Source organism: Caretta caretta, chromosome 24 (genome assembly GCF_965140235.1).
Source record: "Caretta caretta isolate rCarCar2 chromosome 24, rCarCar1.hap1, whole genome shotgun sequence".
Classification (NCBI taxonomy): Eukaryota; Metazoa; Chordata; order Testudines; family Cheloniidae; genus Caretta; species Caretta caretta.
The window spans coordinates 5,561,895-5,578,041 of record NC_134229.1 but is presented as its reverse complement, the minus strand read 5'-3'; the positions used below and the strand labels follow the sequence as shown (position 1 = coordinate 5,578,041).

Below are 16,147 nucleotides of genomic sequence, written 5' to 3'. Positions count from 1 at the left end.
CTTACACTGTGTATGATAATCAAGTTGGGCCATTTCCAGCACAAATCCAGGCATTTTTTCATGGTTTGTGTGTATAAAAAGATCTTCTGTACTTTCCACAGTAGGCATCCGACGAAGTGAGCTGTAGCTCACGAAAGCTTATGCTCAAATAAATTGGTTAGTCTCTAAGGTGCCACAAGTCCTCCTGTTCTTTTTGTTAACACTGCTGAGTCTCTCCTTTCCCCAGCCTTGAAAGCAGCGGTGACTTCTATCACATTCCTTTCATTCCCCTCACCTAAGCCGGAAGGTTCAAGAAGAGGGACTGGAAGCTGGGCCTTCTGGGTTTGATTCCTGGCTCTGCCAGGGAGCACAATCCACAGATGGGAGCAGGAAGGGCTGGGAATCAGGACGCCTGAGTTCTGTTACCACCTCTGCTGCAGGGTGCTTTGCCAGGTTATGAAAGAGGGGACAAGTCTTGCTGTACCGGATTCTCCGGGGAAGCCGGGAGGTTGAATCCATCAAGGTCCATGACATACACGGAGGTCCACTCTCGGAAGAAGCTGGGGGCATAAGGAGCAGGGGGGGACATGAGCCAGCAAATCTCTGAAGAGTGTAAAGAGCAAGGCGGGAGGATTATTTAGGGCCCCACAAAGGGAGTGATGGGGTGAAGTTAAACCTCAGCTTCTTACCGATGGACTAGCCTGCCCCTGCCATGGCCACTGCCTTGCTCGGGCTGGTTTCCCATTAGCCCGGCTGCTCTAGCTGATGTCTCTGAGCCCAGAGGCGGGTCCCCCTTGCTGCTTTGGAGCTCGCACTTAGCTCCTAAAGGGTTCAGAGCCGGGATGGTCTTTTTGTTGGGTGTTCGGCCAGGGCCTTGCTCTGATCAGGGCCCCGGGCACTACCGCATATGTTAATAAGGAAAGCTAGATAAGGTACTCACATGGGCTCCCTTCCAATAGCAGGAGTGCCTCACTCGAGCAGTTTTAGCCCTGTGAGGTAGAGCAGTATTATGGCCCTCATTTTAAAGACAGGGAAACTGAGGCACAAAGGGGTCTCACAGAGCTGGCAATTGAACGCCGGGCTCCCAAGTCCCACCCTAGCACCCCAATCTGCCGTCCCGTCCCCCTTCTCTTTGTTCAGCCCAATAAATGAGACAGCAGCACCGTTCCTCATGTTTATTTTCTCACATCATTGAAGAAACATTCCATAGCGCAAACCCAGCATGACGCACCTGGCCCGTAAAGGAAACCACCAGTAAAGCATTATAGATACAAGCGCAAGTGCTCCAGGCTCAGTACAAGGAGCAGGGCTGGGCTGGCAGCTTAGGGAACATAAAGCTTGTACATTTAACACACAGTTACAGGAATCAGCGTGGGGCAGAAGATCTCTCTGCTCCCTGCTGTGCTTAGGTATCAATTCCTCTTTCTCTCTCCCCCGCACTGGGATGGACTTGGGTGGATCTCTGGGCCAGGAAGCTCTAAACCGCCCCGTGGTATCTTCGGTAAGCCTCCTGGAATCCAATGTGGTCAGCCAGCTCGTCACAGTCGGGGTTGAGCTCACAGATCTCACGCTTGCCCTCGAGAGGGTCGATGATATCATAGAACCTGCGTGTGAACAAGGTGGGTTAATGACTGATAGAATGGTCTCTGTGGTTGTCTAATCAGCCTACATGCAAGGATCAGTGCACCTGCCTTGGGAATGCACCCACCTCTGGGGTGGAACATGGCCGCTTTTAATCCTGGGCGCCATTGCTGGGGGCTGTTAAACAGCTGCCGCGTTCCACCCCCGAAAACAGCCCTCAGGAATGGCACACAGGATTGAGTTCTCCGGGGCTGCCCTGCAGCCACCTCTGGGGTGAAAGCAGCAGCAATACTAGGCCACGGTTGAGGGCAGGGAGTGAGGAGTTCACTTATCCTGTTCCAATTAGGGTGACACTGAAGCACGGTGCTGCCTGGGCGTTACCGGGATGCGGGCAGGGCTCCTGGGCCCTGCCAAAAAGCAGCCTGGAATTTATGATGTCCAAAAAGCAGCCAGGGCTGCAGTCTGGTTTACTGTATTAATATACAGGAGCCGTTAGTGGCTATGGATCTGGGCCCCAGTGCTGGGCCTGCTGCTGTTGCCTCCACTGGGGCCTTGGCTGATAATAGACAAGCCCCAGGTACAGGAAGGCAGGCCCAGGGGTTAGCATGCTAGCCTGGACCTTAGGAGAGAGGGGCTCAGTTCTCTGCTCTGCTACAGCCTCCCTCCGTAACCATGGGCAAGTCACTTAGGCCCAGCTCCTGATTAGGGAGGGAGATGCCTTGAGCCCTTTGAGGCTGGGGATGGATCCAGGGGCGTTGGGAGTCTCACAGGCCACCCCTCCCAGCCAGCCCCCCCAGATTAGAGCAAAGTATTTCAGCTGTCAGGGCTGACACCGAGAACAGGAAGGGCTGGGTGCACCAGGGAGGATGAATCAGTGAATGACTGTAGGGTTCCTATGGTAACGTGGGCCTGGTGAAAACTTCAGCTGGCCTGAGCCTGTCAACACCCCCCACCCTCCTGCCGGCTTTGGAAGGGGACCCCAGCGCCCGCAGCGAGCTGTGGGTCGAGCACATGCCCGTGGGCCGCAACCAGGGCTTTACCTGTTGTATACGTAGCTCCGTTTGTGTCTCCTCACCACCTCAGCGCTGTCCTGTTTGGAGACGAATGCTGCAAGGCCAGGAAATAAAGGAAGCATGAGGAGAATTGTTCCAAAGACCCAGCGTTGCTGTAACGGGACTGCCCTGTAGCTGCCCTGCATGGCTTCGGTGGAAATCCCAGACACCGAGCAGCTGCGGCTCTGTAGGATGGGGAAAATCTTCCCCCTTGGTTATCCTAGGGTCAGAAATAGCAGCCAGGAGTCCTGAGTCCCTCTCCCCACCCCCACTCTAACCACTGGACCCCGCTCCCCTCCCTGAGCTGGGAAAGGAACCCAGGAGTCCTGAGTCCCTGTCTCCCCTGCTCTAGCCACTGGACCCCGCTCCACTCCCTGAGCTGGGGGAGTCCTGACTCCCAGTCCCCTGGTCTAAAACCAGGTTCACACTGACTAGAGCAGGGATCTTGCATTTAGAACGGGTGAGGGCGTCCATGAGCACTGCTGGAAGGCTCCCTGAATGGCAGGCAGCAAAGCTGGATCACACACGGGCCGGGCCTCACCTTCAGAGCTGGGCGAGTCGTTAGCGCTGTTGGAATAATCCGAGGCTGCAAGGCACCAAGAGAGAAGTGGTCAGAAATAATATGCCCCCTTCACCAGTGAGCTGCCCAGGCCCCTGAAAGCCCATCTGCTGTCGGGGCTGGGCTGGTAGCGTGGGATGTTCTAAAGGTCACAGATCTCTGTGGAGGGGAAAGACTTCAAGGCCAAACAGCTGCCGGGTTTGGAGTGGGCCTCTGGCTAGCGCTTTAGGCACGTTCGTGATGCTTTGCAAATCTACTGCACCTGGAAACAAAGCTCTCCACGTCCCTGATGAATGCCCCCCAGCCTGCTACAGCAGCATAGTTATTCCCCTGGCACAAATGGGGAAACTGAGGCAGGGGGCAGCTAAGCGCTGTTGTTACGCAGCGAATGAGATGCCAGAATGCCCCCAGCCCAGTATCCTATGTGTGCTCCTGTGCGAGGGAACGGGGGGGACTGAGATTTTCAATGCAGCGATAGGGACACAAGCTCCAATAACATCAGTCAGAGGGGGCCTTAGCAGCCTGCAGGTAGAAAGCCCCCGGCTAATGCATCTGGCAACCCCCCCCGTCCTCGTCTTACCCCCATGGCACAGGCACAGGGTCGCCAGTGCCAGAAAAGTCAGCAGGGTGAGTGTCTTCATGGTAGAAGCCGGTTTTGCTGGTCGCTCTTGTCTTGTAGGATGCTCTGCTGATGCCTGTTGTAGCCTGTGGCTCACAGGCCACCATTTATACCCTGCTGCTAGTCCTGGTGTGGCTGGGTAAAGGGCCACATCCCCCCTCATCCCGCCCACTCCGGCTTTGACCACAGGCGAGGAGGGGCCTGGCCCTGCTGCCAGATCTATTTGGAGCCCATCCGTCTGGGCCCAAGGCTGCCAAACCCAGATGGCAATTGTGGTTTCAGGCACCCTTGGGGTGGAAAACAACCCTACGTTCTCAGGCCCAATGGGGGCCCGTGTGGGCTGGGGTGGAAAACAACCCTGCATTCTCAGGGCCAACGGGGGCCCGTGTGGGCTGCAGGGGAATGACAAGGGAGGGGCTCAGGAGCATTGTCAAATGCAGAGACAGGCTGAAACTGTGATGCTCAGAGCTAGCTCCCAACGGGCCTAAAGCTCAAGGGTGTTTGCGGGTGGGGGGGAGGCATTAGGATCCTGCTGTAATGATGAGATTCTTCTCCCTCCCCCTGGCCGCCCCAGCAGAGGGGCTGCATCAGAGGCAGGCTGGGGCGGGGGGGTTCATGAGCGACAGAACGCCACAGTCCCCAGCTGGTGTGACTGGTTCTCAACCATTTCCACCTTGAGACCCCAGCAGGGGGACCAGGCCCAGCTGTTTGTGAGCACCCATGACTTGGAGCAGCCCTGAGGGCGCTCTAAGCTACACTGGGGGAATTGTTCAGCTCCAGGCCAGCCCAAGACCTGGGGAGGAGGGGGATGGTTTGGCGCCACCTTTCCCACCCCGCGTGTTCTCTGCTTCCTGCAGACGAAGCGTGAGATCTGTGTCTTCTATTAACATCTACTTAACTCAGTGGTCCAAACAACCGCTTGGAGAAAAGCTCTCTTTGTAAAGATGCCATGGCTTGCACTGCTTTGTCACTGCTCCCCGAGCACCCAGGGAGCGGGCAGCGCAGAGGCCTCGCAGCCAGAAATACCCAAGAACTGGCACAGATTATTGGGAGCAAATAACGTTCCCCTCGCTCGGGCTCTTCATCCAGGGGACTGAGCACAGCCCATGCAGATGTAACAAAGCTAATGCAGGGCAATCGATGATTTTTTTTTTAATCCCCAAGCTCACGCTAGGTGGTGGTGTCTTAAAGGGCCAGCGCCTGGCGTCACCTGGTTTTTATTTTAAAAACTACAAGCAGGTTCTCACCCTTAGGGCTCTGGCGAAAAGCTTGGAACTGTGCCACCAACTCTCGCTGTGACCGTGGTGTCCTCCCATTTCCTCCCCCCCCCACTGCTACCAACAGCGCTCTCATGCCAGCGTGAGGCCGGCCCCGTACCGCTGCCCCCGATGCTGCCTCGCCCGCTGCTCTGGAAGCGGGGCCTGGCTCAACGGGGAGCTGGACACGAGCCGCAGCATTGTCTCTGCACAGCCCGGTTTCCGTCACCCACTTGTCCGGCTGGAGAGGGCCTGAGTCCAGGCGCGCACGTAGCCCCGCGTTAGCAGCTCTGTTTCCGTACTGCATGGGGGGGGGAGGGGGGGTGTTGAGCGCTCGCTGGCCATCGGCAAACGCACCTGAGTCCCCGCTCCCTCTTTCACAGGTGAGAACCGGGAGCATCCGAGGCAAAGCAGACCTGGTGCTCTTGGGGCAGGCTTGGCAGCAGAGGCCCGCCAGGTGACGTGCTTGCGGCCTGTAATTGCTGCTGAGCTGCGGAAGTTTTCTGCCACGGCCCAGTGGGGCTTTCCTCTTCGTGAGTGTACAGGGCTCTTAAGCTGTAATTTTTTTTTGCCTTGCAATTTGGTGCACATGCCTTCCCCGGTGCAGCATGTCATTTAAGCTCATTTCCTGAGCTCCAGCCCCAGGATGGCCTCCAAACCCTGGGGAGGAAACACAGCACGGTGCCGCTCAACCCTCACTTACCCCAGACGCTGGTCGAGCCCTCTCAAGGAAGCTACGCAAAAGCAGGCAAGCTGCTCTATGCCACGTTCACCAGGCAGGGGCCATGGTGCTGCTAGCAGTGAGGCTGAGGACTGAACTGACCCCTGCAAAGGAGTTGCAATTGGCACAGACTGGCCACAGTGGCTGGGCCCAGACCTGGAGGACCCAGGGAGCCTGAACTGCTCACTTAGCCCAGGTAGGCAGGGTTGGCGCACATGGGGTCTGGGGAGAGCTTGCCCTGCTGCGCCTCTTCTGCAGACAGCACCCTCCGGTTCCCCCAGCTGCTAACCCAGCATTTCACTCCAGTGCTCACTGGCCAGCACGGCCTGTTCTAGACCCCGGAGAAGGCAAGCAAGAGGTGCTCTGTGGCCATGGGGCTGCATTCCTCAAGCTCACTCTCACTCATGCTGGCACCAGGCAGAGGCCCAGGGTGCCAACACCCCCAGGTCCCTTAACATTGTCTCAAAATATGTGTGTGGGGCGGGGGAGTATCCAGGGTTTTCTGGGCAGTGTCCACTGCTGTCTCACTCTCCTTGTATCTTTTGCTCTGCCCCCTTTTAATTCATCCCCCCTGGATTTAGCTGATCTGTCCTCACTCCTGAGGGGGAGGTTGTTGTGGTTTGGGGCAACAGATCAGCAGCATCTGTATGGGGACTCAGGAGACCTAGCTTCTAGATGCAGCTCTGCCACTGGCCTGCTGGGTGACCTTGGGCGAATTACAGCCCCGCTCAGTGCCTCACTTTCCCCATCTGTAAAATGGGGATAATATTGACCTGCCTAGGCAAAGTGCTTGGAGCTCTACTTTTGCATTGGTATTGTGGCCCAAGGGCAGTACTTAGTTCACTGCACAGCTTCATGCAATTCTAAGCTCAGCACAGACGGAAGAGCTGAATGATCCCATTTAAGCAGGCTGCCTTTCAATGGGACACACAGGTATGTTTCAGAGTAACAGCCGTGTTAGTCTGTTCTTTCAGCAACTGCTCTTTCAGCAACCTAGCCATGTTTACACCCGCAGGCAGGTTGATGTAAGCACATCACGTAAGGGTGCAAAGTTTTTCACAGCCCTGCGTGCGTAGCTTGGTCAATCTAGTTTTTAAGTACAGACCAGGCCTAAGCCACGTAAGTGCTTTTGGAAAATGTGACCTTAAATGAACAGTTATCGACTCACTTCTAGTGAACAGCACGGAAGGCGCGCAGAATGTGCGTGGGCCATGTGGACGAGGAAGGCGAAGGCATGGGGTGGAAAGAGGCACAAAGGATTATGGGAGAAGCAGTAGCTTGCAACCTTCCAGGCCCGCAATGGGAGACAAATCCCTGCAGTCAGGGGCAGGCTGGGATGATGTTCTCAGGGCCACGTCTGGACACGGGGCTTAGCTGACATGTTCTAGTTTTAAGTTCTTTGTTGATGGGCCTGGCATGGAGCGAGATGGCTGGGCATGTTTTAGACCTTAATCAGGGTGATAGTCTGCAGTAAGCAGGAACTCTTTGCCTATCAACCTCCTAATTTATCCCCGCTGGAGCTAATGTGCAGGGCTGTTTAAACCCAACTACCCCCCCCCCCCTCAGCTTGTGCACGTTTGCAATGAGAGGGCTTTGAGTTCATGGCTGGCTTGGAATAGAAAGCGGTTTGTTTTGAATCGCCAGTGCTCCTCAAGCCAACGTTCCACTTCCAGTTCCTAACCACTTCCAAACCTCGCTTTGTCTGGAGGAGGACCCTGGACTTTGGGGTGGAAGAGAGATGCTGTGGGGAGCTTAAGGCAGCCAGAGGCTGTCAAACAAAGCCATAAACCACAGATCACTTGGGCCAAGTGCGCAAAGTCCAAGCCAAGAACAAGGGGTTTGCAGGCCCAGTTTATTTAGATTATAATGCAGCAAGGCAAGCCTTGTTTACAGAAGAAAAATATACCTCATTTGGTCAGTCTCCACTGCTGTGACTTGCCTCTAAAGGAACTGACATTTGGGTACGGTAAATCCATTGCCTGTTTTCACCATTAATAGTTTGGTGCTGCACAAGGATCATCTGCCCTTTCTGCATATCATTTCAATAGTGGCTTTTAGTTCGAAACGTAAATTCTTAAGTCCCCAGAAACGTCAGCCAGGAAAAGGCTTTGCTAGGTAGGGGTGTAACACACAGATACTATCAGGTTTCAGAGTAACAGCCGTGTTAGGCTGTATTCGCAAAAAGAAAAGGAGTACTTGTGGCACCTTAGAGACTAACCAATTTATTTGAGCATAAGCTTTTGTGAGCTACAGCTCACTTCATCGGATTCGGATGCATCTGATGAAGTGAGCTGTAGCTCACAAAAGCTTATGCTCAAATAAATTGGTTAGTCTCTAAGGTGCCACAAGTACTCCTTTTCTTTTTACACAGATACTAGCAGGCCAGACACCTGCCAGAACTTGCCTAGGCAATCAGTCACGCACCTAATCTGAACAACGTCGTTTGTCTGATCGCGGCCCAGACGGGTCCCAACCCGCATCTGGATCCCATGGTACAGTCACATAGGGAGACAAGCCCGGCCCTGAAGAGTTCCCAATCTAAAGAGACAAGACAGACCATCTCCCCATTTTATGGATGGAGAATTAAGGCAGACAAGCCCAGATCCTGAAAGGTATTTAGGCTCCTAACTCCCAGGGAAACCCATGAGAGTTAGGATCTGGGCCGGAGAGACACAAGAGAACATTTTAAAAAGTGTCTTAGGGACTTGCCCATGGTCACACAGGAGCTGTGTAGCAGAGCCACACACTGTGTTCAGCTCTCTTGAATCCTAGTCCTGTGTTTTAACCCTCACTGTTAGCTCGAGTACCGTGGTTCAAGCAGGCACCGGCTGCCAGCACAGGTGGATTTTACTCACGCTCTACTGACCCAGGGCCAGCAGGTCCCTTTTTAGTGATGTGCTTCTGTTTCCCTACTTAATGGGGGGCAGTTCATAAGTCTTCGTGTTTTATGCCCACCCTGCACTAAGTCAGAATGGTGCATTGCACAAGTCTAAATGACTTCAGCGCTACAGAGAATCAGGCCTATTGCGTCTGGGCTCTGGGAAGACAAAACGCCCAGCAGACCTTGTTTGTCTGTTTTGGCAAAACGTTCCAGTTAAATTGCTGCAAAGACGACAATTAACCACATAATAATGGGTTAGAGCAGCTACGACGAAGGAAGTGTTTATTTTTCTTACTAGGAGGCACTTGTTAAAGGGGAAAAAAAAAGGCAGGTGCTAAGATTATAAAAACAAGTGTTATTATGTCAAAACACCATTCCAAGTAACTATGTACAAGGGATTCATCCACTGTACCAGTGTAACATCTCTCTCCCTGCCTTAGACGGTCACTTGCCTTCACATCTACAGACTGTTCTGCTGACAGAAATCCTACAAGCTGAAGTTTTGGTATTTGCTTCTTTCCTTCAGAGGTACAGGTGTGTTACTTGCTGCAGAAGGAACCTACGATTGGCTCTATTACACTCCTGAAATCCTGTGAGTGGTCATAAGAGCGATCAGTATTAAAAATTCTACCTTTAAATGTGGAAGGACAGAGTTCTCTCTGTTTGGTAAAGCTTTTAAGATAGCGCAGCATGAATGCACAGATCTGCTGTAGCTTTCAAAACCTGTGTGAGATCTTCCTTCCTGTTGAGCTTAGTTGGGAATCGGGAGTTATTGCTGATTTTCCTAAAACCCTGGTGCAGTCGCTCATTTCAACACATTTTGATCAATTACGTCCCATAACTGTTTCAGTATATCCAATTTTCACACGGTGTTGTAAACTGTTCTCTCCCTTCTGTCTGACAAATGAACACAAAAGCTCTTGACAAGTCAAGTTTTCAGCGCAATTTGAGTGGGTATTTATGTAAATGCACAGAGAATCCCACTTCTGAAAAGATCTGCAAGGCTTCACTGATGAACATAAACCCCATACATGAAACTCCTGCAAAATCTTCCCCTGCCTCCTCATTCGGGCTCCTGGAACGTCATGATTAGTTCTCTCTGTTCTTTACTAATTGCCTGGATAGAAGAAAAAATATTGGTGAAGTCTCTCTCCTCCACAAATCCCATTGTTCAGGAAACAAATGCAGCACTGATGCAAAAAGGAGCATCGTTTCCACACTTGGAGACAGGACAGTGTAACACTGCTGACAGCATGTGCAGAATACAGCTCATTCATTGTTCAGATGCATTGATCCAGGAACAAGGCCCCATAAGGGAAGGAACTGCACGTACACAAAACACCACCCTAGGCAAAACACTCTGCTTATGAGCACAGATGCAGGACTAACCCCCCCATGCCCTGCAAATGCATACAAGTGAAATTATGCATTTAGAGCTGACTTTTCCAGAGAGCTCAGCATCCGTCTAGATAAGGGCCACATCTGTTTTAAATGCTCAGCATCTGGCTGCTTCCACTAAGACACCAAGGGCCAGATTTCCATTGGAGCAGCTCTTTGGAAAATGTGGCTCTAAGAGCAGGTGCAAAGGCAGCCCTGGTGAAAAGTCTGGCCTTAGGGGTCTGAACAGTTCTTCTTGCCATTACAGGGACAGTCTCATCTTCCCCTCTTCTGCATGTCCTAACAGCTGTTAAAAAAGAACTTGCATGAATAAGCAAAATCTCATGGGTTTCCTGACTCTTCATGAAAGAGGTGTGATTATACATGGGGACCTCACTGTGGGATGCAGGCAATTAACAGCATTATGCAATTAGCTGATATGCAATTAATCAGAGCAGCAACAGATGCAACACAATGAAGCTAGATTGGAGCCTTGGGATTTGTGCACATAAGCAAATCCTGCAGTTGAGTGCAGTTTGTTTGCAGCTAGCATTCTTGGAACCTTCTATCCCAGTGTGGCCATTGTCTATTCAAACTGGAGAGACTGGGACACTCTCGCTCAGTTTTCTTGATTTGGAGGCTGGCTGGAATGGAGATTTTACCTGCCATGCTTGCTTGCGATTTTGTATCTGCTGCTGCATCTCTGAGATTCTCGCCCGTCCGGCCAATACAGACTCTGCCAGCTTCCTGTTCTCCTCTTCCTTCTCTTTCAGGGCTTTACGCAGGTATGTCTGGTGCTTCAGGAGGTACGGCACCATGGCACTATGAATATCTTCCTCCGGGATCCCACTGGGGCGCCTGGAAGTGACAGGGATGTTGTTGAGAGGACTGGAATGCACCAACTTTGCATGGTGCTGTACTTAAGTGCTTTAATTGGAACATGTAATATTACAATAATTGATCAGGCCCTCAAGTCCAGTATCCTATCTTTGGCAGTGCCCAACAGTAGAAGCTTTAGAGCAAGGCGAACCCACCCCATAATGAACCTGTCTCACTGTGCCATGATGTAGGTGGGGGGAAGGGAGGAATCCTTTCTGACACTCATGCAATCAGATGATGCCCTGAAGCATGAGATTTGATTAACACACATCCCCACCCTTGAACACGAAAAGCTACACAAATTATTGGTGAAAAGATTATCAGCTGCCTTTCAAAGACAACACAATGTGACTCCCAGCACTTTCAGTGGCCAATAAGCCCCAAGGGCTACGCACCATGTAAATTTTCAACATATCAGGACACTCCAAGCAGCTACGGTTCAGAGTAACATTCAGCACAAGAATTTACTTCCCCTCCAACTCTATGGACATGGCCTAGAACGTGTGATTCTAGCACACACAGAAGTCCAACTAGTTGACGGAGTCAGAGATTCAAATAGACTCAGTTAAGTGGAAGGTGCACTTTGGAAATCAATTTCCTGTCGTGATACAGTAGTATGATTTAAAAAAATCCCCTCTGCCATTCACCTTTGCGTGAAATTCACCCCATCCAGAGAGCCATCACAAGATCTATGCACCACTTCACTTCCACGGGGTTTAATGTGCTGCACAAGGGTCAATTTTATCTCTTTAAGAATCAAAGGAACAGGTCTCCAATAAACTAGCACAAGCATACTTCCAACATGCCAAGCAGAGCACTGCCTACCACGCGGGCTCTTCCCGATTCTTTGCTTCCTCCACAATTTTATCCATCGAGGCAAAGAGCTCCTCAAGATTCCCTTCCTCCTTTATCTCACGAATCTCCTCCTGCAGAGGAAAACCACTGGGGATTCAAGAACGATAACAAAATGGAAGTACAATCCATGGACATCTCTCTGCTTGGTCCTTCCCACTGTGAGCGCAAGGACTTTCTCCTCTACATGTCCTTCGAAACAGGAAACAAGTACAAACTATGCTTTGCTTCCTCAGTCTGTAGTCAGCTCCAGTGCATTTGCTGCTGCTCATAGCTTTCCCAAGTAGCAGAAGAATGAAAATTGTCCCAGTCTTGTCAGTTGTCAGGGAAGCTATTCAGAACTCTGCAGGCAGTCATGAAACTGACAGGGATCAAGACAATTTCCCCCACCAGTACAGATAGGCACTGGGGAAAGACCCAAAAAAGGGGGGACAGGGAAGGGTATATTAGTTGCAAACTTGCTTAGGATCTCAGGGAACAAATGATCAGAGCACACTGTATTGAAGCACATAGCTTTGCAGTTTCAGGAGCACCACCTAGTGATTGGGAGTCAGATCTGAGGTAAGTCAGCTGTTTTGTGCCTTGTCTATAAAAGTTTACCCATCTGTAAAATGAGTAATATAAACCTGTCGCACAGGGTTGATATGAGGCTTGATTCAATATTATTTGGAAAATGTTCCAAGACCTTTGGATGAAAAATTCTGCAACATCCAAAGCGTTATATTTCCCCATACACCTTTTGGGATGTTACAAACAAGTCTTTAATTCTCAGCTAAACATTTGCAGTTCTTACCTGAATGGAAGTTTGCAGTTGGGATATAAATTGATCATATATACTTCTGGTCATTTCAGGCTGGAGTTTATAGAAGCGATGGTAGCAGTTTGCAAACCTCTGGTAACTGTGCAAAAGAAGAAGAAGAAAAATGCAAACCAGATAAGTGGTTTAAAATACCACACACTGGAAATTACAGAGTTACAACACTGTAAAAGCCTGACTGAAGATTCATGTTTATGTCAGAAGAGAACAAAATGGAAGTAAAAAATATTCTGTAAAATTGTCCATAGTTAACAAACCATATGCACAACTGATCCATACACATCTGTAGACTGGTTGGTCTAACAAAAGAGCACCAATTCACAAAGGTTTTATTGTGTTCAAAAGAACAGAACAAAATCTTTATTCACAGTCACCTGTAAAGGGCCAAATTCTGCACTCAGTGACATCTACATAACCCCTCTGAAATCAGCAGTATCGCAGTGGTATAACTAAAGGCAGAAATTGGCTAAATCAGATGGGTTATCCTTCATTTCCCTGCGATCTAGATTAGGAGTCGGTATCATCTCCTCCATAGGCAGAACTGCTGTGTGAGCAGCTGAACCCATGGCAGGAACTTGCGGGAGATTAGGGAAACAGGATGAAGCCACAGGGGTTGGTCTGCACTTACCACCAAATGCATGGTTGGGGGGGGGGGGGGTGGATCTAGACAAGTGGTGCGTTTTTTCCCACAACAGGGCACCTGGTCCAGGAATTATTAAGGAGGTGGCAGGAACAGAGTGGAACGGATCCTCACTTTGCTAGGTCTTAAGACCTAGGGTGGCCCCTCCATCTCGAGGAAATACAAGACAGCTGTATGAAAGGTATCAGATGCTGCTTGTGTTTAAGGGCAGTGCCTTCCCCCCACCAGAATTACATTCATGGCATCAGTTTATCGACAGGTATAACAACACTTGGGCCCTTTGCATAATTAGTGTTTGAAATTAAAAAATTTTTAAAACTCTGATCTGATGCTTTTTATTGGCTCTGGGGGGCAAGTCACTAGGTACTTGATAAGGGGCTGGGCAGGTGTACTGACATTACTACCCAGAGGGAGAAGGGGAGCCAGACTGAAAGCAAGATTCCCCCTTCTCCCAACAGGCTGTGCAGTTAGCTTTAAAAGAGCCCCTCACCAGGGTGTCCAGAGCTCAGCCACTGGTCTCTGACAACACATGGAAGAGAGAAACAAGACCCTGGCCAACTACAGAGACCTAGCCACAAGTCTCGCGTGATTTCCGCCTAAAGTCTCGCGACACCTGCCCCGCCCCTTCCTCACCCCTCGCGAGACTTCCCGCTCGAACCCCCTGGCCACCCGTTGTCGCGAGATGTTGTCCCCTCACCTGCCGGCGGCCACCAGCTTCTCCAGGAAAGCGTCCACCACGGTGTCGAAGAGCTGCCCGCGGCCCGGCTCTTCCTCCGGGGCTGGCAGCGAAGGGAAGCCGCCAGCGGCAGCGGCAGCGGCGGCGGCGGCCCCCTCGCCCTCCGCCCGCGCCGGGCCCTCGCCGCCAGCCGCCGCCATCTTGAACCGCCAAAGAAATCTTCAAGCGCTCGGATAGTCCCGCCCCCGCTTCTTCCGATTGGCTGAGGCGGGAGCTCTGTCCCTATTGGTGAGATCTCGTGTCACTCGGGAGAGTAGCCCCGCCCCGTAATAGCCTGCCCAGCGTGAGCTGGTTCGGTTCCTTTGTCCTTCCCCGGCGCCCGAGCAGCTCCTCGGCCAGCCACGGCCCCGGGGTTGCTGGCTCCACGCGCAAGCCCCCGTTCCACGGGACTGGGTGGCGGGAGTCCCAAGAGCCCGGCTCTGGTGGAGGCACGGGTGCCGGCTCTTGCCGTTTTATTTTTTTGGCCCCAGGCTGCTGCTAGTCCGTTGTGTTCCTTCAAGCCCAGTGATCAAGGGGGAGGGATAGCTCAGCGGTTTGAGCATTGGCCTCCTAAACCCAGGGTTGTGAGTTCAATGCTTGAGGGGGCCATCTGGCATCTGGGGCAAAAATTGGGGCTTGGTCCTGCTTTGAGCAGGGGGTTGGATAGATACCTACTGAGGTCCCTTCCAAACCCGCCTTGGGATCCCTTCTGAGTAAAAAGAACAGGAGGGCTTGGGGCACCTTAGAGCCTAACCAATTTACCAGCTATTACCAGCAGGACAGTGGGGTGGGAGGAGGTATTGTTTCATATTCTCTGTGTGTATATAAAGTCTGCTGCAGTTTCCACGGTATACATCTGATGAAGTGAGCTGTAGCTCACGAAAGCTCATGCTCAAATAAATTGGTTAGTCTCTAAGGTGCCACAAGTCCTCCTTTTCTTTTAACCAATTTATTTGAGCATTCTGAGCGTGGAGGAAAGCTGGCAAAGGGGATCCCGATGCACCCTATGGCCACGGAAACCAGAAAACAAAGAACACACACCTTGGAAGCTCCTTGAAAAGACAGGTTTCAGAGTAGCAGCCGTGTCGGTCTGTATTCGCAAAAAGAAAAGGAGGACTTGTGGCAGCTTAGAGACCAACCAATTTATTTGAGCATAAGCTTTACATCGATGCATCCGATGAAGTGAGCTGTAGCTCACAAAATCTTATGCTCAAATAAATTGGTCAGTCTCTAAGGTGCCACAAGTCCTCCTTTTCTTCTTGAAGAGAGAGTGAGTGTGGGTTAAAAGATCAATATACTGTGACAGGGTCAGGCCAGATGGCTATAGGAGAGTAATCTTATTGGGATTCCCCCCCTCTGCCGCAGCCTAAGAGAGGGGTCCACAAGACCTGGAAAACCAAATAATTACAGGGGACAAATAATGAACAACAGGGACAGGAGTGTGGTCAAATATAGGAGAGTAATAGAAGGCAGATATATTAGCCCCCGGCTAAGTAGATCCCTTTTCCTTGGGTAAGGTAACAGGGAAGGTTCCAGAATAATCAGGAACCTTCTGGAGACAAGACAGACAGGCTGATTGGCTGCAGGTGTTCTAATCAAAAAGCTGCTAGAATCAATTAAGGCAGGCTAATCAGGGCCCCTGGGTTTAAAAAGGAGCTCACTTCAGTTTGTGGTGCGTGTGATGAGCTGAGTGTGAGAACGTCCACTGTTGGAGGATTGAGGTGTACAAGCATTATCAGACACCAGGAGGAAGGTCCTGTGGTGAGGATAAAGAAGGTGTTGGGAGGAGGCCATGGGGAAGTAGTCCAGGGAGTTGTAGCTGTCACACAGCTGTTCCAGGAGGCACTCTCGACAGCTGCATTCCACAGGGCCCTGGGCTGGAACCCAGAGTAGAGGGCAGGCCTGGGTTCCCCCCAAATCCTCCAACTCCTGGTCAGACACAGGAGTCGTCGACCTGGACTGTGGGTTCAGAAAAACGGCCAAGGTGAGGGCTGCTGTGAAGCTCCAAGATGAGCAAATCCGCCAATAAGTGCAAGACCCTCCACGGTAGAGCAGGAACTTTGTCACAATACATACAGACTTGAATTCAATTCTTGAGGTTCAGATACATAGCAGAGATGAGCTTGTAGTTGCCAAAAGTCCTTTTAGAAATAGTTCATAGGTTAGAGTCCAGTGTCCATATTCAGGGTTACTCCAATCAGTGATTGGGGATCTCAGTC

The 16,147-nt window shown here is 51.3% G+C and overlaps 2 protein-coding genes across 3 annotated transcripts; both read right to left on the bottom strand.

Moving 5' to 3' along the window:
- Positions 1-1,139: 1,139 nt before the first annotated feature.
- Positions 1,140-7,993, bottom strand: BGLAP (bone gamma-carboxyglutamate protein). Of its 2 annotated transcripts, none has more exons than XM_075122967.1 (4): positions 5,038-7,993; positions 3,154-3,198; positions 2,601-2,667; positions 1,140-1,583 (listed from the first exon to the last, which is right to left on the bottom strand). In XM_075122967.1, exons 1-4 carry the CDS (start codon positions 5,444-5,446, stop codon positions 1,457-1,459), a joined length of 648 nt encoding a protein of 215 aa, XP_074979068.1. In that variant the 5' UTR covers positions 5,447-7,993; the 3' UTR covers positions 1,140-1,456. The 2 variants fall into 2 exon arrangements, with proteins under 2 accessions (XP_074979068.1, XP_048683940.1); XM_048827983.2 differs by lacking the exon at positions 5,038-7,993 and adding an exon at positions 3,752-4,989.
- Positions 7,994-8,896: 903 nt separating this feature from the next.
- Positions 8,897-14,089, bottom strand: PMF1 (polyamine modulated factor 1). Its single transcript, XM_048827984.2, has 5 exons — positions 13,911-14,089; positions 12,550-12,655; positions 11,730-11,830; positions 10,688-10,883; positions 8,897-9,765 (listed from the first exon to the last, which is right to left on the bottom strand). Exons 1-5 carry the CDS (start codon positions 14,087-14,089, stop codon positions 9,712-9,714), a joined length of 636 nt encoding a protein of 211 aa, XP_048683941.2. The 3' UTR covers positions 8,897-9,711.
- Between the last annotated feature and the right edge of the window lie 2,058 nt (positions 14,090-16,147).